The following is a 25,603-nucleotide window of genomic DNA, read 5'->3' as shown; positions in this document are numbered from 1 at the left end:
TGGTGTAGATAGGGGCCATTGTGGTACATTATGTCTGCAAGAGCATATGTGTAGAATTAAGCATGAATTTAATCTGGCCTTAATCTACCCAACTACCGCTTTAATAATGTCCACTGTGAAAAGATGAAATAGGTGTCTCTCAGAATAGCTCAAGTAATCTCTTATGTAGACGTGCTGAAAAAAGTAATCCCTCTAATGGATACTGTCTGTATTTGATAAAGCAGTTAACAGTAGAGGAACACCTGCTAAATCCTGCATTAGTGTGGAGTCATGGGTGGCTCTCCTCTCCTCTCCTCTCCTCTCCTCTCCTCTCCCTCTCCTCTCCTCTCCTCTCCTCTCCAGACATCCATCAGACGTCCTCTCCCTCTCCTCTCCTCTCCTCTAAGAATCTGTGACATTTGGTGCTGTTATTTTGGGATGACCCAGTGCATTCATGATAGTTTCTGTGTCTGCCGGGCTGCATGTGTGTGTGTGTGTGTGTGTGTGTGTAGTAAAGTGGGGCTGCATCCGTGGCAGCTTCTGCTTTTTTATGTGACAGTAAAGGACTGGCTGCCCTCCTTCTGGTCCTGTGGGGACACCTGTACCTCATCTGACCGCTCACCCCATCCACCCCATTTCACATGCTCTCTAACCTCAAAATTACTAAAAAAAAAGAATATGTGCGGCCGTTACCTCAAAAAGCTTCTACCTGATATGAACCTCAAAATTACTTTTGCAATGTAGTAGACAGCTTGATTTAGTTCATTTCACAAGTTCATTTAGATGTTATCACATGAAACACATAGTCTATAACAATATCTCTGAATAACTAATAAAAAAATAGATAGATTGATAGATAGACAGACACGATGGATGGATGGATGGATGGATGGATGGATGGATGGATAGATAGACAGATAGATAGATAGATAGATAGATAGATAGATAGATAGATAGATAGATAGATAGATAGATAGATAGATAGATAGATAGATAGATAGAATGACATAAGGAGGTTGTTGTGTAGTAGAGAAGGGGAACGGTGAGCTCTCTATTCATGTAGAAAACTCACAGTTCTAGGAATTGTCATAATCAGTGTACCACGGTGCAATCTTGATGAAGTGAGCTTTACACTTCCAGGAAAGGTTGGGGAGAAAAAGTCTAACTATATAGTTACTTATAACTATACTTTCTATTATTGTAATAGTAGGCCTTCTGTGTTATTATTAGTATAACTACCAACTTTGAACCATAACCATATAATTTTATGTTGCTTTTATTAAATCTTTGTCATTGGCTATTAAACTAACTTCTTGGTCAGCTGCAGTTAAATAACGTACCTTTAAGACCTTTGGGAAATGGTTTTATTTTGCAAATTCTGCAAATGATGTGAGATTACATTTTTCATACAGGAGCCATACTATGTGCGGTGTATAAAGCCAAATGAAGTGAAGTCTTCCATGCTGTTTGATGACGGACGCTGTCAGCACCAAGTGGCGTACCTGGGACTGCTGGAGAATGTGCGTGTGCGTCGAGCTGGATTTGCCTACAGACAGCCTTATGCACGCTTTCTGCAGAGGTGAGAAGTCACACATGCAACTTTTATACAGATTGAAATTCACCAGTTCAAATCAAAAATTTTGATTTCTTACTGTCCAAGACAATATTTAGAGGGCCCCATAATATTTCTGCTGTAATACCAAAACTGGTTTCAAACTTTCATTTTATAGAGTGTTATTACAATAATATAATTAAATAATTTATATAAATGCTTAAATTCCCCAATTTCAGAAGTTTCAAAAACTAAATTTTCCTGTAGTTTGTGAAAGATTTTTATAATTATTTTTTTTTGCTCCCAATTTAAATATTCTCCACAATTTCTACCAGGGTTATAATAGGTTTATCATAGTTGAAAATAAGATTAAAATATAAAATAATGTCAATATTAAAAAAGACTAAAAATGCCAAAATCACAATTTATCTACAATTTATCTACCTGATAAAATATTTTAGATCTTGACATAACTAGAAAAATGTATATTCATTCTAGAAGTTTCCATCACTTATTAATATTTAATAAGTTCCCATGACTCCAAATCTAGAAATTGCACTTTTAAAGTTTCCTCATTTATCCAGGTTTTCCAAAAATGTATGAACCATGGTTTTTAAATAAAATGACAGGTTTTTAGCATATTGTTATTATTTAAAGCATATTTTGTCTTATTTTAAATAATTTTAAGCCATTTTGCATCTCCTTGGAATTATGCTGAGGCCCCCTACTGGGTCCCGGGCCCTGATTAAGAACCATTGGTTTAGATGCATTGGTTTAGTGTTGATTTAGTGCTGATAGTTAGTAAACCAAAAAAAAAAAATATTACAATCATGTATTAAATGAGTACTTCTATAAAGATTGACTAAACAACGCCACCACAAAGCATGTGCTATTTCATAAAAAAGTGCATCTAATTCACTAGGCACCAGCAATAAAAATCAGGTGCTAAATGCACTGCCCACGAGTAAATTCTGACTGCTACCTTCATGCTCAGGTACAAGATGACCTGTGAATACACCTGGCCTAATCACCTGATGGGCTCTGACCAGGAGGCTGTGGAGGCCATCGTGAACCAACACGGCTTTGAGGATGATGTAGCGTACGGCCACACCAAGCTATTCGTGAGAACCCCTCGCACGCTCTTCACGCTGGAGCAAGAGAGATCCGCGCTCATCCCCATACTAGTGCTCTTCTTACAGAAGGTGACAGACACCATCTTTTCACTTTTCCCTCTCTATCTGTTTCCTGAGGCGCTTTAGGTCTCTCAACATTGTTATGCCTGGATGTTTTCTTGCTCTCTGTGGCTGTCTCACTTAATCATTCTTGACTTCTTCAGTTTTTTTTAATGTGTTCAGAGGTGACATGACAGTGGATTGGGATCATAAAAATGTAGACAGCAGCTCCCTCTGCACCTCCACTTCAGTCGATCTTTATAACCTCATACATTTGATCTTGCAGAGAGCATAAATCTATATTTACATCCTCATCTACGTGTTTTATTGTTTATGGGAAACCCATTCCTATTCAAAGCCGATATAAATATACCTGTATATGTGTAAAGCAATATTTATTTGCACTCATGAATGTTATAAACCAATATTTATTTGTGTGTTTTGTACATGTTGATTCAAATCTGCTTTGAATGATTATAGTGGGCTCATACATGAAGATATGGATGTAAATATAGCTCTGCTCATTATTTCTAGGTTTTCCCACTCATTCATCTGGTGTGTAGGCTGTATGTGACATTAATAACAGTGATTGTGATAATGATTATGAGTGGTGGATTATTGTTGTTGCATTCAATTATTCATCTGCAGTGTGAGTTGCCCTGATTTCACTTCTGTCCCACTTAATGCTGCCTGATTTAAACTAAAGGCTAGCTTAGTCAAAACTCAGTCCTGCATAGCAGATGAGACGACCCAGCAGATGCCTTTTTTATGTCCACCTGTACGTTTCACGGACTCGCTCACACATTTATTCACTGAATCGTTTGATCATTCATTCACTGACTTATGTATCAACTGGATCATTTGATCTGATTTCTCTGCGATGGACACGTTCTTACACCACTCACTCACTCACTCACTCACTCACTCACTCACTCATTAACTGAATCATTCACTCACTCACTCACTCACTCACTCATTAACCAAATAATTTTATCAACCAAACACTCACTCACTCACTCATTCACTGAATCATTTGATCACTCACTCATTTATTCACTGAATAATTCGATCCTTCACAGGCTTGCTCACTCATTCACTCAATTATTCACTGATTCATTGGATCCTTCTCTTAGGCACTCACTTAAATATTCAGTAACTCAGTCATGATTCATTGAATCATCTGATCATTCACTCACTCGTTTATTCACTAAATCAATAGGTCACTCACTCACTTATTCACTGAATATTTTAATAATACACTCACTCGCTCGATTGTTCACTGAGTCATTCGATCATTTACTCATTTATTCACTAAATCATTAAATCATTCATTCACTTATTCACTGAATCATTTGATCACTTAAGGGATAGTTCACCCCCCAAAAAATAAATTCCGTCATTAATTACTCACCCTCATGTCATTCCAAACCCGAAGGATCTTCGTTCATCTTCGTGAAAACAAATTAAGATATTTTTGATGAAATCCAAGAGCTCTCTGACCCTCCATAGACAGCAAGGGAACTACTACAGTCAAGGCACAGAAACGTAGTGAGGACATCGTTAAAATGGTCCATGTGACATCAGTGGTTCAGTCACTTATTCACTGAATCATTTAATCACTCACACATTTATTCACTGAATCATTTGATCACTCACTCACACATTTATCCAATAACTCATCCCACCACACCAAAAACCAAAACCTTGTAAACTTCACTCTATCAGCTGTCATATCTTTCATAGTTGTTCATTTGAGAAACTGTACATTTGTCACATTTCAATACTCCCAAACCCAATTTGCATTTTCTTATCAATGCTAAACAGTACATTATAATAACACTGTCCCCAACAATATGGAGCTGCCTCTGTGTCCACTGCCTGCATCATTCTATCAGATAATTTGGTTTTGGAGAAAATGTAAATTTGTGCTCACACAATATTATCTATTTAAAAAGTAAATTTGTGTATTTTAAATTAGATGGAACTATTTCAGAATAAATTACATAGAATGGGCCTATTTTATATTTAGATATAAATTATAATTTTCTTTTAAATTATACATACTTTTGAAGGTTTTTTTCATAAATTAATATTTTTATCTAGCAAAGACACATTAAATTAATCAAACTTGACAATAAAGTCAATGATGCTGAAAATTCAGGAATAACATCAGGAATAAATTACATTTCATAATATATTAGAATATAAAACTGTAATTTATAATTTTATAAATACTTCACAACATTGCTTTTTTTACTGCATTTTTGGTCAAATAAATGCAGCATTTGTGAAAACAAGAGACTTCTTTCAAAAACATTTCAAATGTAACCAACCCCAAACTTTTGAACGTTAGTATATGCACATGCAATGCTGTCTTAGAATTTGGCCAAAAGTAGATATTATTTAAGGTACTTTAATGTCCATAATGCCTGGGCAGTTTAGATTTTGCAGCAGAATATGTTTCACCAGCCACATCACAGGGACAGTGCTTAGTGTCTTCAGCGGGTTTCCCTCACATTCATTCAACCTGTATTTGTGTTTTTTTTTGCAGGTTTGGAGAGGTGCATTAGCACGTATGCGATGTAGGAAATTAAGGGCAATCTATACCATAATGGCATATTATAAATGCTATAAGGTGAAAGCTCACTTCTGGGAAGTGGAGAGACGTTTCACCAACGTTCGAAACATGGCCGACTATGGGAAGAGTGTGGAGTGGCCGACACCGCCTGCAGCCCTGGTGCAGTTCCACAGAATCACACAACACCTCTACCGCCGGTATTACCATGACTTCATCTTCATGATGTTATCATGTCTTTTTCTTTAATCGTTTGGCCTTCCTCTCATGCTGTCACTGCCTCTCTCTTAGATGGTGGGCCCGGCAGCTAATTAAGAACATCCCACCGTCTGACATGGCGGAGGTGAGGGCAAAAGTAGCTGCTCTGTCAGCTCTGAGCGGGGAGAGAGTGGACTGGGGCTACAGCCGTGCCTGGGAGAGAGACTACTTGGCCAATGTGAGTTTTTCATTAGGTTACTCATTTAGAACTTTCCCTTTGAATGCACTTTGTATTTTATTTTATTTTATTTTATTTTATTTTATTTTATTTTATTTTATTTTATTTTATTTTATTTTATTTTATACCATCATGTCAAACCATGACTTTTGCGCAACACAGAAGATGTTTCGAAGAATGTTCACGCTGCTGTTTTCCATATAACAAATGTGAGCTTACAAACTCCAAAAATGATGAAAATCATGATGAAAAAAAAAAACTTTATGAAATTACCACAAATGTGCTATAAATTGGAATTCATGTTCAAGTATATTCAAATGGGAAGAAAATCTGTTTTCTCCCATTGAACGAAATTAATTAATGTCATTTGTAAATTAGTTTTTGCTGAAGTACAGTTACGTTTTATATTCACCAACTTTTCTCTGTGAGAAAGCAGTAATTTTATTATAGTTGTACATAATGTGCAAAAATAAAAACTATGGCCAAAAAAAACATTCCATCCCGTGATTTAGTAATTCATGGTCATGTTTTATTAATTAGTTTCCTTGTTTTAATTAAATCGTGGTCACTTTAATTTGGCGATCGTGGCAAAGAGGGAAGAGATTAGTATAATGTGGCATAAAATAAGGGAACAGATTAAGTCATGGGCAATAAATCTTAGTTTGTGGCAATGTAGTCTTGTTTTTATTTCTTCCCTGTATGTCTCTGTAGTATATATATAATTATCCTGGGGATTTCACTAAAAGCTTGCATGAGCATCTTGACATCAAAACATTAAGCCCATTATCATTAAATCCCACTTTATGATTTAGTCATCATTTTGTCCAAACCAATCTCTTGTTGTTGTGCAAAAACAATCAGCATTGACACTCTGAGCTGTTGAAACCATGCATATGACTATTGGTGACTCAAAAACAGGTCAACAGATTGCATCTAATTCTTGTTGCTGTATAATCAAACATTAGCGTATTTTGACCCTCACAGACCCCACCTTTGTGTTTGTTTCCAGCCTTATGCTTTTAAATTCATTACACATTACACAAATCAGTGTAAATCAACTGATGCAGTCTCATATGCGTCGTTGGCACATGGCTGCTGCAGGTGAAGGTGTTAAATTTACATGGTGTTTTTTTGGGTGAGAGACGTCTCTTGCTATATCTGAGAAGGTAACAGCCATACTCAAGACCATCCTCATGCCCTGATTTCACTGCTTTGATCAGATGCTAGTCCTGGCATATTTATGCTGATAATGCTGGTTTGATTCTGGTTCACTAACCAAACTGTTCTACTGTCTGGTGAATGTGATTAACCAAAGGGCTCTTTCTGGTTAAATAGACATTTCACCGAAAAAAGTGTACTCACGCTAATGTTGTTCCAAAGCTTTCTTTCTTCTGGAGAACACAAAAGGAAATATTATAGTATGTACTATTTTTTTTTCTTTGCTTTTTCAAGGATAAGCTTAACAAAATCTCTCTTGAACTAAAGTTGAGAGCCCTGTGGCTCCAAATAATTCTCACTCCAGTGGTGCGAAATGAAGAGCGAGTCCATGTGCTCAATACAGTAGTCGAAGAAGAGCTTTCTTTTCTTTCTAATAATCCTGTAGAATTTTTCCTCAGCAGCATGAGACTTATTGTGGCTTCTGTATTTCACAACACACATTTTTAGAGCTCACAAGATGCATGATGAATGCTCCTTCCTGTCGTCACAGTTTATATCGGCTATAACAGATGAGCTTTCAAAGACCTTTGAAGTTTTCAGATCATCTTAATGAATCAAAAGCTTATTTATGAAGCGCTGTTGAGAATCTGTCGTTGCAGATAAGGTGTCGTGTCTGTTTGATGCATTAGTGGAGTAGGCTGATGATGGTGATGACTGTGTTTTTAAATCCGTCATGCATTGATTTGAATTGATATCAAGGAAGCCATGGAAGCATAAGTGTGCTTGTTGTTTGTGTTGCTTGTGACTAAGCTTCTCAGAATCATAAATCCAGTAATGTGTCTCTCCACTGCAGGCAAAAGACTCTCCTCTGACGAGCACCAACTTTGTGCGCATCACTAAAGAGCTGAAGAACAAAGACCAGTACAGCCAGATCCTCTTTTCATGCTCTGTCAGGATGGTAAGCTTTTTACTTTTCAATTTCACTGTTAATAAATGACAAACATTATGCATTTGTATCGCCGAAGCATTTGCGGAGGATAGTTAAATTAAGAAATCCTGTAAAATAACAATAGCACAAATGGAGTAAACTGTGATAAAGCAAACAGAAAATAATTAAACAAGTTAACAAAGTAAAATTACAATAGTGAGAATGGAGTAAACAAACAATATTAACAAATTAAATAAAATAACAATGGTGTAAATGTAGAAAACAAACAATATTAACAAATAAAATAATAGCATGAATGGTGTAAACAAACAATATCATCACATAATATAAAATTACAACAATGTGTATGAAATAAACAAGCAATATTATAAAAAAATGTGTGAATGGTGTAAACAAGCAATATTATCAAATTAAATAAAACAATAATACTCTGAATGAAGTAAACTATATTAACAATTAAAGTAAAATTACAACATTGTGAATGTACTGTAGTCAACAAGCAATGTTATCAAATCAAATAAAACAACAATGTGAATGAAGTAAAAAACTATATTAACAAATGTAGTAAAATTGCAGCAGTGTGAATGGAGTAAACAAGCAACGTTATCAAATACAGTAAAATAAATTGTGTAAATAAAATAATCAAACAATATTAGCAAATAAAACAAAATAACAATAGTGCAAATGGAGTAAACAAACAATATTAACTAATAATATAACATACAATACTAATGTACAATAAGAGTATGAGTGTTACAAATAAGTACTATGTGATAAATGTTACAAATAAGTAAATAAGTACTTTTAACAAGAAAAATAATAAAAAATGCTAAATAAAATAAGATTAAATAATGTATAGAAAAAAAAAAAAAAAAAATAAAAAAGTAAAAAAGTAACATACTTATTATAGGGTAAAAATATGAAAATATAGTCTCTCTCTCTCTCTCTCTCTTTCTCTCTCTCTCTCTCTTTCACTCACAACCCCCCACACACACACACACACACACACACACACACACACACACACAGACATACTCTCTTATTCACCAAACTCCAAGTCACCGAGTCTCATTCACTTTCTCATTTTCTCACTCGTGAGCACCTCTGACCGTAGCCAACGTGGAGATCACAAGCACAGCCGAGTGCTCAGTGTTTGACTGCCTTGAGCAAAGACTGTAAAACACACTCTCTATCATACCGCTGCAGCTATTGATGCTGCTACCAGTGGTCCAGTTTATCTTCCCTTCCCAGCGAGACTCAACCCAACTTCACAAGCTATTTTTAAAGGCATGAACCTGCAGTACAATAGGGAAGCAGCACATAAACATACCAACAGCGCTGATGCGAAGGTTGCTCATGAATTTCAACAAGCCCTGAATATCTTTATTACTTATTATTGCAGTCAAGCTCAGACAGAGGAAGCTAGTTTAGCTCATTTCTGCTTTCTCTCTCTCCTGATCTCTCTTTTCTCCAGCTAAACTGGTTCAACAACACAAAGGACAGAGCTCTACTCATCACAGACAAGCATATCTACAGGCTGGAACCTAAAAAACACTTTAAAGTGCAAAAACGAATACCGCTTGATTCAGTAAGTATTTCATGCACATGAACACCCAGTCACCCAGCGATTTAATGGAAGAACCATTTTTGGATCCTCATCCTCAAAGATCCTTTCAGTGGTTAGTTCCTAAAAGAATAGCTCACCTAAAAATGAAATAAATGCTGAAAATGTACTCACCCTCAGACCATCTAGCATATAGATTAGATATAGAACAGATATGGACAAATGTAGCATCACATCACTTCCTCACCAGTGGATCCTCTGCAGTGAATGGGTGCCGTCAGAATGAGAGTTCAAACAGCTGATAAAAACATCATAATTTTCCACAAGTAATCCACACCACTCCAGTCCATCAATTAATGTGTCATGAAGCAAAAAGCTGCATGTTTGTAAGAAACAAATCCATCATTAAGACGTCTTTAACTTCAAACTGTTGCTTCCGGCTAAAATCCTCTATCAATAATATTGCTTTCTCTAGCAAAACACGTGTGACTTGTCTGAATCAGGAGAGAAATATGCACAAAAGCAAGCACTGTTTGCAAGTGAAAACAGTTCTAAACTAATATGTGGGTGGATTTTGATGTGAGAGGACAACAGGGTTGGACTTTTTCACTAGTGTAAGTGTTATTATAGATATGGACTCATATTTTGATTTATTTCTTACAAACACACAGCTTTTCACGTCACAATATGTTAATTGGTGGACTGGAGTTGTGTGGATTACTTGTGGGTTATTGTGATGTTTCATTCTGACGGCACCCATTCACTGCAGAGGATCTACTGGTGAGCAAGTAATGTAATGATACATTTATACAAATCTGTTCCCAATAAGAAACAAACTCATCTACATCTTGGATGGCCTGAGGGTGAGAACATTTTTAGCATATTTTATTAATGGGTGAACTTTTCCTTTAAAAGAACAATTGTGTGTGTGTGTGTGTGTGTGTGTGTGTGTGTGTGTGTGTGTGTGTGTGTGTGCGTGCGTGTGTGTGTGAAGAACACTTTAAAGATCTAAGGAACCCTTTTCCACTATAAAGAACATTTTGTACAATAGAAATGTTTTATGGAAAGTATTTCCATGAATGAACCATAAATGCCAATTAAGAACCTTTATTTTTATGAGTGTGAAGCCTTAAAAAGAAAGCAGACACGTCTTGGTGTCTGTCATTGTCTGTGTTTGTTTTTGTTTTATGTAACTGTGCAATGTGGGTCAGTGCATCTGTCTGCTGCAGTCTCGCTGTCTCCTGGCTCTTTTGGATTTGCCATCCGTAGCGCGTGTCCCTTGTCTTTAGCTAATGGATTTTTGTCTACAACTACTAACTGGTCTCTCTTATTAGATGACTGCACTAATACTCCATATGACCAGCCACGTCAGATGGTTTAATTAGGGTAATTCACAAACTTCTGGCTGCGTCGAAGTGAATTCAGTGACCAGAACAGTCTGTGTGTGAGGTGTCTGACCTACATTCTGTCTATGTTCTCAGATGCGATACAGTGAGAGAGGGATTTGGACACACTCTGCAGCACTGCAGTCTGAGCTCCCCTTCACAATCACATATACACACACATTAAACCTGCAATTTTAACCATATCTGTATGTTTCACACGTCTCTAGCGAAAGCAAGACCAGACGTCTCAGAGAGAGACGTAGAGATAAGCGACTGGGCAGAACAAACTGCAGTATAGCTCTGAATCTCACCAAATATGTAACTCTTCAGTACATAATTTTCATGCTACAGCTGTCATTATGATGTTTAAAGATCTGAATATAGCTCAAGAACAAAAAAAAAAAAAAAAAAAAAAAAAAAAAATATATATATATATATATATATATATATATATATATATATATATAATCGTATATATATATATATATATATATATATATAGCAGTTTGTATGCCAAGTCAGTCTCACAAAAATATAAATCATATTTCCAAATTCTAAGAAATGCATAAAGCATATTTTAAAGAGCATTATCATTATTTGCATTGTTACATTATTTTAAAGACAATAAAGCATATGAATGTAATGCATTTGGACTTTTCACTTTATAAATTATTTTTTAATTCTAATTATTCTCACTAATTATTCTCAATAAATAATGTGATGTATCGATCAAACAACCACATGCAATTTAGTATATTGATGCAACTGTGGTAGTTTTGATTTTGATTTTTTTATGTTTTAAGGCCAGGGTAAATTAAAGGTAATACAACAAATCCTATTAAAATGATTGTACTATAATTAATAATAAAATTATTCTACTATAATATAAGAATTATTGTAGTTATATGAGTATTATAGTCTAATATTTTGAATTAGATTATATTTTACTTTTATTTTTATATTTTCGATTTTCAGTTTTTTTTTTTTTTAAATAGTTTTAGTAATTTATTTTTGAGTTTTTGTCAGTTATTTAAACATTATTTATTTTAACTTATTTCTTTTTTTATTTAAATTTATTAGAAAATAAAGGAAAATAAAAAATGTTCCCATGGCAGCTAGCTGAAATATTTTATTTATTTTAAATTTATTTTATTTCAAATGGACCTAATGGACCTAAATTAGGCTGCAATTTTTTAAAGCAAGAATATGTGTATATATACCTGAGGTGCTTGAACTTTCACAAGCACCTCGGGTCAAGCCAGACCACACTGGATGGGTTCCGGCAGTCCCAGACAAGGATATTGTTTTATGACAGCCCAGTACATTGTGGTTTTAATCTCATTTCACCACAGACTGACGCATTACGGCTCTGTGCAGCACAGAGGCTGATCACGTCAGCTGATATTCTAGAGCAGCAGAAACAGAAAGGGCAACCTTACATCCATTCACACTTACTACTATAACCTTATAACCTTATAGTTGTGGTTTGAAATTCTGTTTGGAATTGTCTGCATAAATGCTATTTAGGTGTTATTTATTTATTTATTTGAAAATGCTTTTTATAAAATGCTTTAGTATACTCAGATATATGTGTATCTGTTTGATTGGAACACAGTGCAGTATTTTCCTGGTCCACCCTCATTTCTCAAAATCTCATACAGCAAGATCAACAGCATGTACTGTACCGCAGGGCACAGAACGATTAACCTGCACGTGTGCGCGCATGTGTGTGTGTGTGTGTGTGTGTATATGCACGCATGTCTGTGTGTGCTAATGTGTATCCATCCAAGTGGGAGTAAAGAGGCTTAATGCTGCCTAATCACTCTCTTTCTTTCAGGCACAGCGGTGACGCACCTGCTGTTCATAACCATTCACATTCATGTACACAAACACACTGGCCTTTAATGAACCTTAAAGACCCCTTGATATTTGTTTAGGCAGGACATATTGAAGGCTTGTTTTTTTTAATAGCCAATAGGCTTTAGTACAATATGCAAGTATTATTTTATGTAGTCATAAAACGAGTACTGTATCCGATAATGCAGTACTCTCAAATTGATGTTGTGACTCAACAAGAAATAATGTTCTGTTATTTTTAAATGCTCTTTCTTGACTTTCTTGTTTGATTAGCCAAATATCAAGACATTTTACATGTATTTGGTAAAAAAAATAAATAAATTGTATTTATTGCAATTAAATTGCAATATTGCAAACAGTAATAAGCTAGTTCTGAACATGTGGTTTGTTCACAGTGTTGTTATTGTTAACTAAAAAAAAACTATTAAAAATAGTTTTTGGTCATTTGAATAAAGCTTAAATCAAATAATGAAATGTTAGATGAAACTTAAAAAAAAAAAATGTTAGAAATGTTTCTTTGGCAGCTTTTCTGAAATAAGTAGAAATACGGAAATTACTAAAACTGAAATAAAAATATTTTGATTAATAAATACTGTAATAGTATATACAGTGGTGAGAAAAAGTATGTGAACCCAATGGAATTGGTTTGTTTTTTGCATTAGTTGCTAATAAAATGTCATACCGTCATTGTTATAAAAGGTTCAAGTATGCAGAATATGCTGGAAAACCAAAGAAAGTGCAGGACCTGGATGTTTTTTTCTAAAGAATAGCGACAAGCAAGGGACTCGTGAACAACTTGTGTTGTGGATCATTCATATATTAACAACTTAAGTTCACTTACTTTTTCCACAGCACGGTGAATATTTAATAGGATGTGTTCAATAAAGACAAGATTTTAATTGTTTGTTTACAGTTAGCTCAAGCACATTGTCTTGTTTGTCTATACATGTGACTTTAATGAAGATCAGATGACATTTTATGACCAATTAATACAGAAAAACAACCAATATCTATAGGATCACATCCTTTCTCTTGCCTCTGTAAATATTAAAACGACACTCACAAGTTGACTGCTGGTGATATTAAGTGAAGGACATCTATTTTTTAGAAAGCACTGAACTGGATAAAAATGTGTGCAGTGCAGGATGCGTCATCAATATTTTTCCTAGAAGAGACTGCATACTTTAAATGTTTAGGCCATGATTTTAAGGTTTTGTAAAGCGAAATACACACATATTGAAGAAGATAAAGGCACATGGGTGTGCATGCTCATGCAAACAGCATCCCCAGCACTGTTTCTAATCTCAGAGTCATGCGTACCAGCCAGGCACACACATATTTTACTGACGCACAACTTCGATTGGTCACAGTCTTTGACTAACTGCAACAATCCAGTCATTCGTTCACGATTATGTCCAGCATTCTCAAGATTACCGAGTCAAACATGTGCCAAAAAACAATAGCACTGTGAACTATCAATTAGCATCTACTCTGAGATTGCAAAGGCAGGGGTTGACTGAATGCCATTGGTTGGTGGAAAAATGGATATGTTGGACTCAGGAATGATGGATTTATTGGACGCAAATGCTTTGACTTCATTGTGCATCAACTCATGCCATGTAATGTGTTAACATGTTTTCATGTGTTTGCATTGCTGTTTTACACTCTCTTCAATCCCACAGGTGGTTGGTGTGAGCGTAACAAGTGGCAGTGACCAGATGGTGGCGCTACATACTGCCTCTCAGGATGACTTTCTGGTGCACCTACAGAGGGGTCAACTCAACCCAAATCAGGACCGTGTAGGGGAGATGGTGGGCAGCCTCACAGACCACTTTACACGGTAAGAGTCCCTGCTAATAACCCCCAACTTGCACATTTCTCAGGGACTGTGCAAATATTTCTGCTACTAAGGCAAGCATAACTATTAGTATTGTTCATGTTGGGGATTTAAACAGGCCTGTAGCCCTTAGTATTAGGGTCAGTCACATAAAGCTTGTCTTTTGTCCAGATCTGATCATTTATTCAAAATTACATTAACACTACAATTCATACAGAAGCTACCTGTATACACAGCTTCTATGATGAACACACAAAAAAAAAGAATTAAAATTAATTTTGATATTTTTTGGGAGGCATGTGGTACAAAAATAGTGCTTTATACAATATAAGATAAACAGGAAAGTCGCAGAATCAGTTATGGAAACTCAACTATGGGGACAATTCAGATTCTATTGCAAAGCAGCTTTAAAAGACAACAGTGTCATTATTTAGTTCAAGTCAGTTCAGATCAGATCAATAACAGTGTGAAGTTCCTCCATTTGAAACGAGGTCATTTCAGCTGTAAGCAGTTCTACAAAAGGCAGCAATGCAGTGATTCAGTTCAAAGAAGTTCAGTGTTGATTCGAGTTTACTCCGATACCTTGTGGTCAAAAAAAAAAGAAAAGAAATGGTGAGTAAAATCTCTAATATCATAATGATTCATAATATCATATTCTCTTGAGAAGAAACCTCATAAATAGTATGGCTAATATTAATTAGCTATTCATCATACTTGTTAAAATGCTTTTACTTTGATTTGTATATAATGTAAATATAATAATATGACTAATGATTAAGATGTACATTCATACACGTTATTTGGTTAATCCCTCACTATTTGTGCTAATTTAAATGATCAGACCTAAGATTTTTGCCTGGAGAACAATGAAACATTTCATTTGGAATATAAATTAGCTTCTAATTCAAATATTTTCATAAGTTTAAAAGGTTTAAAGTTTAACAGTTTAAAAGGTTATTGTCAGAGGCCAGGAAATGTGTTGCTTTATGGCAGTGTTCACCAACATTTTTAAGCCCAAGATCCCTAACCTCGGCCGTTGTGAAAGACAAGATCTACCTTTTGAAGAATTGGTAGAAAAAGACAGCCCAGATTGTACTTCCAATTTGAGGCCTTTTATTTAGTATTTTAATCAGTGGTGCACCAATCATGATTTTTCATGGCAGATTCAGATTACATTTTTTTTAATCAATTTTTTTTTAAAGCAAATTATTTTTTATTTGCTCTATAACAGACAAACTAGCCTTGAATGTATCTGTAGCCATTTGAATTTAGAGAAAACCACTGCATTTTAATCAGGATCCAAACAAAGATTCTACACACACGTTGCATGAATAGCTGTTTTTTATTTAAAATAGATTGTATAATTTCAAGATTTAAGGGGGACCTATTATGCCCCTTTTTACAAGATGATAAATAAGTCTCTGATGTCCCCAGAGTGTGTGTGTGTGAAGTTTTAGCTTAAAATACCTTACAGATAATATTTTTATAGCTTGTTTTAGGATATGAGCCAAAAAGCTTGGTTTTCCTCTTTCCCTTTAAATGCAAATGAGCTGGTGCTCCGGGGAAGAGGGCGGAGCTTCAAGAGCTCAAGCTCCGGCAATACCGGTGCTAGCCTTAGCAAATAAACACTCCACTATTATTACAAGCTTGTTATCTTTACAGAAAACACACTCGGTTTAAAAGTCAGTCATCTGATTGTACTGTGCATAAAAAAATGCACTTTATGAATTACACAGACGGGAGATGATAAAAATAAATCATGGTGCCATCCAAACTTTATAAGCCCCACTTGTGATTATGAGCTCGACTAATTCCAGTGGTCGACTTCACATTGCTTTCATATGCAATTTTAACTCCCACATTTTTAGTTACATTCATTCTGGTAGCACGTGAAGGCAGCATCAGTGAAAACAGACAGACAATGGTAGCTTTAGCAACATTAGCCTTACAGAGTGCCAAGAAGCTCTTTCAGAAAGGTAATTCGGGAAACTAACACTTCTTCTGGAGGTCTGCTTTAAAGCCATTTTGCTGCCATCTGTGAGTCAATGTGTAGGGTCATGCCCCCTTTACGAAATCATCAAAAGGAGACGTCACAGGGGCCTGAGGAAGTGTGGAGGAAGGCAAATAGTGTGTGAGCATGGTGGGGTGGGTGGGGGTTGATGACAAAGCACAAACGTGCAATTCACTCGATCCACACAGTGGAGACCCAGCACCACTTTCATTGCAAAAACTAGATTGATTTGTTCTGTTTCATAAAGGTCATGAAGATGAGGATGTTATGCACAAATATGAAGACAAGAGGGACTGTTTTGAAGCATATGTGAGGTATTTCAGTTAAACAGATGTAAAAGTAACCTAAACAGAAGGTGACTGTACTTTGCCAAGTAGGGCATGTTCCTGGATCAGAATGTCTTGTTGGTCCTGAAACAACATTCTTCCAAACGAACAAAGTCTTAACCAATATCTAACAAGATTTCCCCCAAAATTAGGGCAGACATGGCATAAAACTCTGCAGGTTCTGTCTGTGAATCAATTTTCTATAATAATAATATGTTTGGAATTGCAAAAGAATGTTATACAGAGAATTAGTGGTGAAGTTGTACATCTTTTTTAAAGACTTAAGATTATTGACATTGTGTCTAAACTGTAAAAATATCCTGTTCAGTTTATTGTTTTGCACCTTAAAATTTACTTATAGCCACCATGATAATATAAGAAATCCAGAACAGGAATCCACATGATGATAGTCTGTAAAAATTCACTAAATAACAGAGAATGTAACACTAAAAACCCTAATGTACATTACTGATAACAAAATTATGAATTAAATAAATATACAGTATATGTCGGTATAGTATATAGGCAAATGTCCTTTCACCATAAATTATATGATAATTTATAGTTTTTACTTCAGAAATCCACACATTAATGGTATTTACAGTAATTTTACATGTAATGCACATTGCCATTTAAAATTTGGAGAGTGAACCATTTAAGAGGTTTTTACTGTGGAATTTACAGACTCTTTTTTTTTTTTTTACTGTAGCATTTTCTTTTTAATGTGAAATTTTATAATTTATAATCAGAATTTCAGACCAACATCTCTGTAATGTACAATATTGTAGTGGGTTTAGGTACTTAATTCTGTTATACGTTCAAATCATTTGTAAAAACTGACAAATAAACATGAAGGCTTTAAACAGTAGTAATGCACGGTGAGTAACATCATTTTTGTAATTACAGAGACATCTCATGATTAGCTAAATTTCACATGTTAATGTAATCATTGGGTGATATGAGATTCAACTCCTGCTCCAGATATTCCCCCAGACTACTTAATAATGATTATATGATATTTAATATAAAAATGAATATAACAAAAAATATCAATAAACACGAACTTTTCAACAAAAAATCAATTAAAATTGCTATGACCTATAGGAGTTATATAGTCGAATTGGTGCATAAAATATGCATGAACTGTAGCAAAGCTTTTGCGAAGCTGGTCTCAGGGTGATTTTAAATGGATGTGTGAAGTCAAGTTCACAGAGCTCTAAAGAATCACATGTTCTATCAACATCATCCACTAAATTGTTAGCCATACATTTTTAGTGCTTATATAATTTCTTTCATGTGTCATTTAAAATAAATTTGTTTTCACAAATTGTTTGGTCAAAAAGTGAGTTTGCGCTGTTATTCACGCACATAAGAGTATTATTCTCATTTTTCCAATCTGATCAAACCACTCTTATGATCTTAGATATAGTTTTGTAAATATTTAATGACTTTAGATTCCACATTCTCTTTGCATGCATGCTGAGAGCTCTTATTGATCAGAAATGTCTGTATCTCAATTCAAACAGTGATTCATTTCTGTCATGCCTGTCTTGAAACTCTGTGACCTTTCCCATGGGTCATTCACCCTCACCTGACTCACACAGACATTATGACTGGGTCATGTGTGTTTGTTTGTGGAAAGGCAGTGCCAGTCCGTGTGTTTGTGTGTGTGTTGGGTAGTTTAAACCCCTCTTTGGCCATCTGTTGAGACAGCTGTGTGTGTGTGTCTGTGAGTGTGTGTGTGTGTGTGTGTGTGTGTGTGTGTGTGTGTGTGTGTGTGTGTGTGTGTGTGTGTGTGTGTGTGTGTGTGTGTGCTGGGGATGGCTTGACAAAAGGCAATGATGGAATAAATTCTAAAGTGTGTTAGCAGAGCTTGATTGTTTCTCCAAAAAATGACCAGTTTTGTATTTAATTTCACCTGAATAGATCAATTTTAAAAAAAAATATTAAATATTAATATATTGGTCGTCGACCAGTTCATCTGACCGATCATTTTTCAGTAATATAGTCCAGATATAAATAGTGTCATAGTGTCGCCAATTACCGATCATTTTTCTTGATTTTCAAAAATGTTAGATAAATCAGAAATGCAAGTTATGTACATACAGTAATTCAGTTTAAGGAAAGTTAATGGACAAAATAGCTGAAATGCAAGTCTGTACTTAGATTTTGGAAATCACATTAATCTGCCTGACTAATTACTTCAAATACACATTAAAATGAACTGCACAATCTCATGAGTCATTTGGTAATAATTGCCTTACATTATATTAATGGCCTAGTTATTCCCTCACATTTCTGAGTTTGTTCTGTAATAAGGTATAACCATGAATGTATAAGCATTATAATGCATATAGTTGGCATTTGTTGATCTGTTCATTCTATCATAACAGTTAACAGAACTATTGGCAGGAGGTGATAAAGGCTTCAAAGCATATCTCAGGTTTAATTAATCCATTCTACTGCAAATTATGAATTATGGATTTCAAGACAATCAAAAACACATAAAAACTTTTTTTATCATAATAAAAAACAAAACACACCACCAAAAAACGGCAACCTTCCATTCAAAAGTGTGGGGTAATGTTTTTGACAGAAGTTTCTTCTGCTCACCAAGCTGAAGTGTTTTATATTTTAATATATTGTAAAGTGTAATTTATTCTTGTGATGTAAAGCTGAATTTTCAGCATCATTACTCCAATCTTTACTGTCACATGATCCTTCAGAAATCAATGTAATATGCTGATTTGCCACTCAAGAAACATTTTTGATTATTATTATATAAAAAAATAAAACCAAACCAAGATAAATAATAATAATCAAAAAAAAAAAAAAAAAATATAAAGTTCAAAAGAACAGCATTATAAATGTCTTTACTCTTACTTTAGATAAATTTTGCATCTTTGCTGAAAAGTAATAATAATAATAAAAAAAAAAAAAAAAACTTTCTGCCCCCAAACTTTTGAATGGTAGTATAGATGTTTTGCTATGTTCAGCACTATTGTTGCCATATGTGACATCATCCCTGTTGAGTGTGTGTGTGTGTGGGTGTGTATGTGTGTGTGTGTGTTGTCCTCAAATAGGAAGGAAGAGCCTGTTGCATAATCCTCAACTCGTGTGATTTTGTGTATCAATAAGGGAACTATCTTCTCAGGCTCAGTTGATGAGCAGCTTATCTCATACTACCTTCCCAAGCTGTACATTTAGTGTCACTGAGAATTAACCAGGCTAGAAGTAATCTATGTGATGAACTATATGATTATATAACTGATACATAACCATCCACCAAGATTTATTAAATATCTTAAAATGTTTGGAATAAATTCCATCCGCAAGTTTATTCAATAGATTTCAAAATCCATCAGTGTAGGACTATAATTCCACATAGTAACAAAGCTTTGCACTTAATGATGATGAGAAAGTCTGTAGTGCAGCAGTAGTATGAACGCATTATGATGGGGCGAAAAAACTGAAAGTGGTCATTATTAACTCTTCCTCCTGTCGTTCTGTATGATTTCCATTGGTGATTGTTAATGCTGCTTTTTCCCTTGCAATGAAGCATACTTTGATCAGAAGTTGTTAAACTTTTAAAAAAGTATAATAAGAGAAGTCTATGAAAGCCCATTTCCAACACAGAATAATAATAATAATAATAATAATAATAATAATAATAATAATAATAATAATTGGGGTGATTGTGACTTTTCTCACAATTTAGACATTTGTTTAACTTAAAATTGTGAGATAAAAAGTGGCAATTACTTTTTATCCGTGGCAAACAAAACAAACAAACAAAAAAAACAACAGAATTGTGAGACATATATTCAGAATGGCGAGATATAAACTCAGTATTGAGATATAAGCTCAGAATAGAGATATGTGAAATTAAACTCAGAATTATGATAACTTCAGAATTGTGAGAATTACTCAGTATTGAGATATAAGCTCAGAATAGAGATATAAACTCATAATTATGAGATATATACTCAGAAATGAGATAAAAAACTCAGAATAGAGATATAAACTCAGAATTGAAATATAAGATCAGAATAGAGATATAAACTCAGAATTGTGAGATATAAACTCAGAATAGAGATATAAACTAAGAATTGAGATATAAGCTCAGAATAGAGATATAAACTCAGAATAGAGATATAAACCCAAAATTGTGAAATATAAACTCAGAATTGTGAGATATAAACTCAGAATTATGAGATAGTATAACTCAGAATAGAGATATAAACTAAGAATATGAGATATAAACTCGAATAGTGAGATATAATTCAACTCTCAGAATAGAGATATAAACCCAAAATTGGAGAAATATAAATTCAGAATTGCAATATATAATCTCAGAATTATGAGATATAAACTCAGAATTGGGAGATATACAATCAGAATTGTGAGATATAAAATCAGAATTGTGAGATATACTGTAAATTCAGAATTCAGATATCAAAAAATAAGAATTTAAAAAACAAATTAAATAAACAATAAAAAAAAAAAACAAAAATTAACAAAAAAATATACAATCAGAATTGTGAGATATAAAATCAGAATTGTGAGATAAACTGTAAATTCAGAATTGAGATATCAACTCAGAATTATGAGATATAAACTCAGAATTGCGAGATATAAACTCAGAATTGTGAGATATTAACTCAGAATTGAGATAAAAACTCATAATAAGGATATAAACTCAGAATTATGAGATATAAACTCAGGATTGTGAGATAAAAAGTCCCAGTTGCCTTTTTTACTTTTTATTCAGTGGTAGAAAAACAGAATTGTGAGATCTTAATTTAAAATTAAAATATATAAGCATGGAATATTGAAAAAAAAAATTTAAAATTGAGATAAAAAACACCACCCTTTATTATTCTGTGGAAAAAACCTTCCACAAAAGAACACCATGTGACTTGTGTATTACTGTATATAAGCCATTTGATAAGTTTTATATGAGGAACAGACTGAAATTTAAAGAGCAGGTCAGATGGTATTTTAAAGTGTCCCAATATTGTATTGGAGTCCCCTACATCAGGTTTAAATGCATCTAAGGTCAGAAAACATTGTAACTTTCTTCAGAATATACATTTAATGTTAGAGTCATTTGCCAATGATTAGGAAATGATTCGTGTTCAAGCAAGTTCGGAGCAAGCCCCTCCCTTGCTCAAGCCTACTCTGCTCTGATTGGTCAGCTGGCCAAACCTGTTGTGATTGGCACAGAGATGAGTCCTTGAGCCAGTTAGCCAGCGCTACCATTGACAAAGCACCTTTACATAAAACAATAATATAATCAATCCGTTCTTATAATGACATAAAATACAAAAAAACTTATGCAAGCGAATCGTGCCCACAGCTAAAGTTTAGCTGCTAAACTGTGAACACTAGGTGGATACGTTAGCCGAGTGCTAACGTGACTAACTGATTAAACAATACAGTTTGTAAACCAAAATATGTCTACTGTAATGTTTTTAAGAACGACAGACAAAAGACGCTTGGGCTTAACTTTTAATCAGAAACGCAGAACAGTTTGTATCACAGGAGCACCAGCCGAAATCACTCATCTCTCCCGCATTAACCCTGTAACTGCCAGTGCAGCACAATAAACAGCAGTTTCACAATTATTATAAGTCTTTGTGCTACACTACATTCTTTATTATTAAACAAAGTAATTAGAACAATAATCGACATATTCTTAGGTTCACTGCGAATTTTTAGAACTACTTCATTAAGACAGTAATATTGTGCTTTACCTGGAAACCTAAAGCTGCACTAGGTATACATCACATATTGGGCACAAAAAAATTATATTTTGAGCACTCAATTGAAAATGTACACCTAACGTATCAATCGTACTCAATCGTACTTGTTAGTTCTTACAGGTCATGGTTCAGAGAGCTTGTTACAAGCACCAAAAGGCTTAAGAAGATTACCCTTGAGCCAACGACATGATAAACTAATAGCCCAAGATTAGTGACAGATCAACCGTTCGTAACAGGCAAAAGAGTCGAAAATAAAATAACGACTCGTTACGGCGATTCAGAACCGACTCTCTCTTTTGAGAGACAATATCTTTATTTATCATGCACTTTTTTGATTAACAACTTTGCAAATTGTTTTCATTTAAGGATAGCTACGTTATAAACTGCAAAAGAGAGATTTTTCAAAAACCCATCTGACCTGCTCTTTAAGTCCTTATGCGCTGAAAACCTTCCTCTTTGCTGGAACTCGCAAATTTCATTCTCATTTCCGCTTTTTCAAATTCTCAAGATGTTTTCCACCAGCTATGATGTCAGTGACACCAAATGACTGTCTCATGATGATGCAGCAAGTATGAATATATAAATATATATATCACTGAATTATGATTTATATTGAGTCCGTTACTCACAATGTCAAATGATGACATGATTTTCATTACCGGATGAGCTATTCCTTTAAATATTTTTTGGAGCTGGTAAAGTTGTAATTTGTCACATCAAATATAGGTTCAGCATGTGTTTTGGCCCAGCAGTTTATCCCGATTTCCCCCTACTCACACTTAGTGAAACAGCCTGTTCCTCCACACCTCTGTGGGACGCAGATGCTGCTGTTGCCTCGAAGATAGTTGCCAAGCAGCTGAGGAAGTGCTAATTAGGATTGCAGGAGAGATGATGGGGAGTAGTGGAGGAGTGTGTGTGTGTGTGTCTGTGTGTGTGTGTGTGTGTGTGTGTGTGTGAGAGAGAGAGAGAGAGAGAGAGATTGAGATGCTATAGTTCAACAAAACTTAGCAGTTATTCTGCGTATGGGGCTGAGTGTGTTTTAAATGGGCTTCAATCTGTGGACTCTTAATGGTCCCTCCTGGTGTCTTATGACTGCTGTGGTTTGTTTTAGGGCCCCAAAGGCATTTAGTTTGTCCATAAAGAGCTGTATTACAGAAAAACACAAGCCTGTTTATGTGACTGTTTGGTATTCTCTCCCTACAATAATTATGATTACAGAGTAGGTTATTCCACACAATTTTGGCATAGCAAGTAGACCTGTCTGAAGTAGACATGAACTACGCATGTATTTTCATGATTACATAAGTTGTATACACAGTACTGTAGAGTTCAGGTTGTAATTGACTTGGATAGTTAAATAAAAATGAATATATGAATATTCTGTCATGACCTATTTAACAGTGGATACTACTGTTATTAAAAAAAAATAGTACTTTTATAAAAAAAAAAAAAAACATTAAATTTATAGAAACTGACAGTAAAGACTGAATTTTCTATTCATCAAATGAAAAAAAAAGTATCACTGTTTCCACAAAAATGTTAAACAGCCAATTAAATTATTTCTGAATTACTGATTGGAGTAATGATGCTGAAAATTCAGCTTTGATCACAGGAATAAATTACATTTGAATATATATTGAAATAGAAAATGATTATTAATGATATTTCAAAATATTGCTGTTTTAATGTATTTTTGATCAAATAAATACAGCCTTTGTGAGCATAAGATACTTTTTTCAAAAACATTTCAAATCAGTTGAACATTAGTGTATATGTCGCTAAAATAATGTGATTTTGAACTTATCAAGGACTTGAGATCAAACTACTCTTACATTTCCCTTCATTTCAATCTGATGTATTACTGTTATTAAAGAAACATTCATTTCTTATTTCTGCACTTTCTGTCAGCTGTAATTATTTCCTGCCCTTGCATTCTCTCTCTATCAATCTCATATCTTCTCCTGCCATGTTTCTGTATCTCTGCTTTCACCTTTTGTCTCTCTGAGAGAGTTTGTCACTTCTGTCTGCTTGTTGACAGATGTGCATTCTCAGCTCCTGTCCTGAGAGACATTGCCTTCAGGGAAACGGCTGACAGTTTCTGAGAGGGCGAAAGAAGTGACGTTGTCTGGGAGTTATGGATGAATGCCCGAGGTGAAATTATTTTAAAAGCAGCAGAGATGCAGAAGTCTGTTTAGTTCAAGATGAAACTGAGTGAAAGTGGCAGAGGGAAAGTGGAAGAGAGTTTTCACTGACCTCAGATGACTTAGTTTTATTAATAATCTGTAAAACTGATAGTAATAGCTACATTAAACTACTAAAAGAATTTGGCTTACAAATTTGCAAAGTCAGTTGTAAGCCTGCACATATTTACTCTATTAATAAAAAGCTGACATGACTCACACATCTAACAGTTTTGATCATAATAGACAAATTAGCATCAAAATTTGATCTAATATGCCTTTTTTCTCCGAAACTCCATGTTTGTTCATGTATATTAAATATTTCTCACATTAAGCCACCAAAACAAAAATACTCTTAAAAAAAAAAAAAAAAAAAAAAAAAAAAAAAGATTTAGCTTGAAACTATTTTTACTCCAAAATTGCTAACAAATTTCACAAATATTTAGACAAACGGCTAGTAACATTGATTTAAGCATGAAATTGAAATAATATTTTTTATAATATTTCTATAATATAATATTTTTGTATAATATTCTATAATATTCAAATAATATATTTTTTATTTATTTATGCACTATAAAAAAATACTTTTATAGTGTATGAGAAACAAAATCACAGTGTCTTCGTGTTTTTTTGACATGTTTTCACTGAGAGACTGAGAATCTCGGATATGATATTGCTAATTTTGCTCAATAATTTCATCATCAGAAGGACAAAAAGATTTTTAATAAGGTAATGCAAAATTTAACATTGTTTCTTCATGGGGACACTGTTAGAAGAAGTGCTTTCGCCTCTTTAGCTGGTGATGTACTCAACAGGCCATTAGGAGGAGACTGCAAACAAACACACGCAGCCCA

General features: G+C 34.3%; 1 protein-coding gene across 1 annotated transcript in view; it reads left to right on the top strand.

The window, feature by feature from the left end:
* The window catches only part of LOC109098870 (unconventional myosin-Ig-like), a 42,377-nt gene that overhangs the window by 12,135 nt on the left and 4,639 nt on the right, over nt 1-25,603 (top strand). The window contains 7 exon segments of the mRNA XM_042776704.1: nt 1,392-1,558; nt 2,526-2,733; nt 5,255-5,478; nt 5,570-5,714; nt 7,726-7,830; nt 9,296-9,409; nt 14,310-14,467. Coding sequence (XP_042632638.1) covers nt 1,392-1,558; nt 2,526-2,733; nt 5,255-5,478; nt 5,570-5,714; nt 7,726-7,830; nt 9,296-9,409; nt 14,310-14,467 — 1,121 coding nt within the window.

Source organism: Cyprinus carpio, chromosome A19, assembly GCF_018340385.1.
Source record: "Cyprinus carpio isolate SPL01 chromosome A19, ASM1834038v1, whole genome shotgun sequence".
NCBI lineage: Eukaryota > Metazoa > Chordata > Actinopteri > Cypriniformes > Cyprinidae > Cyprinus > Cyprinus carpio.
This window is presented reverse-complemented; position numbering and strand designations above follow the sequence as displayed.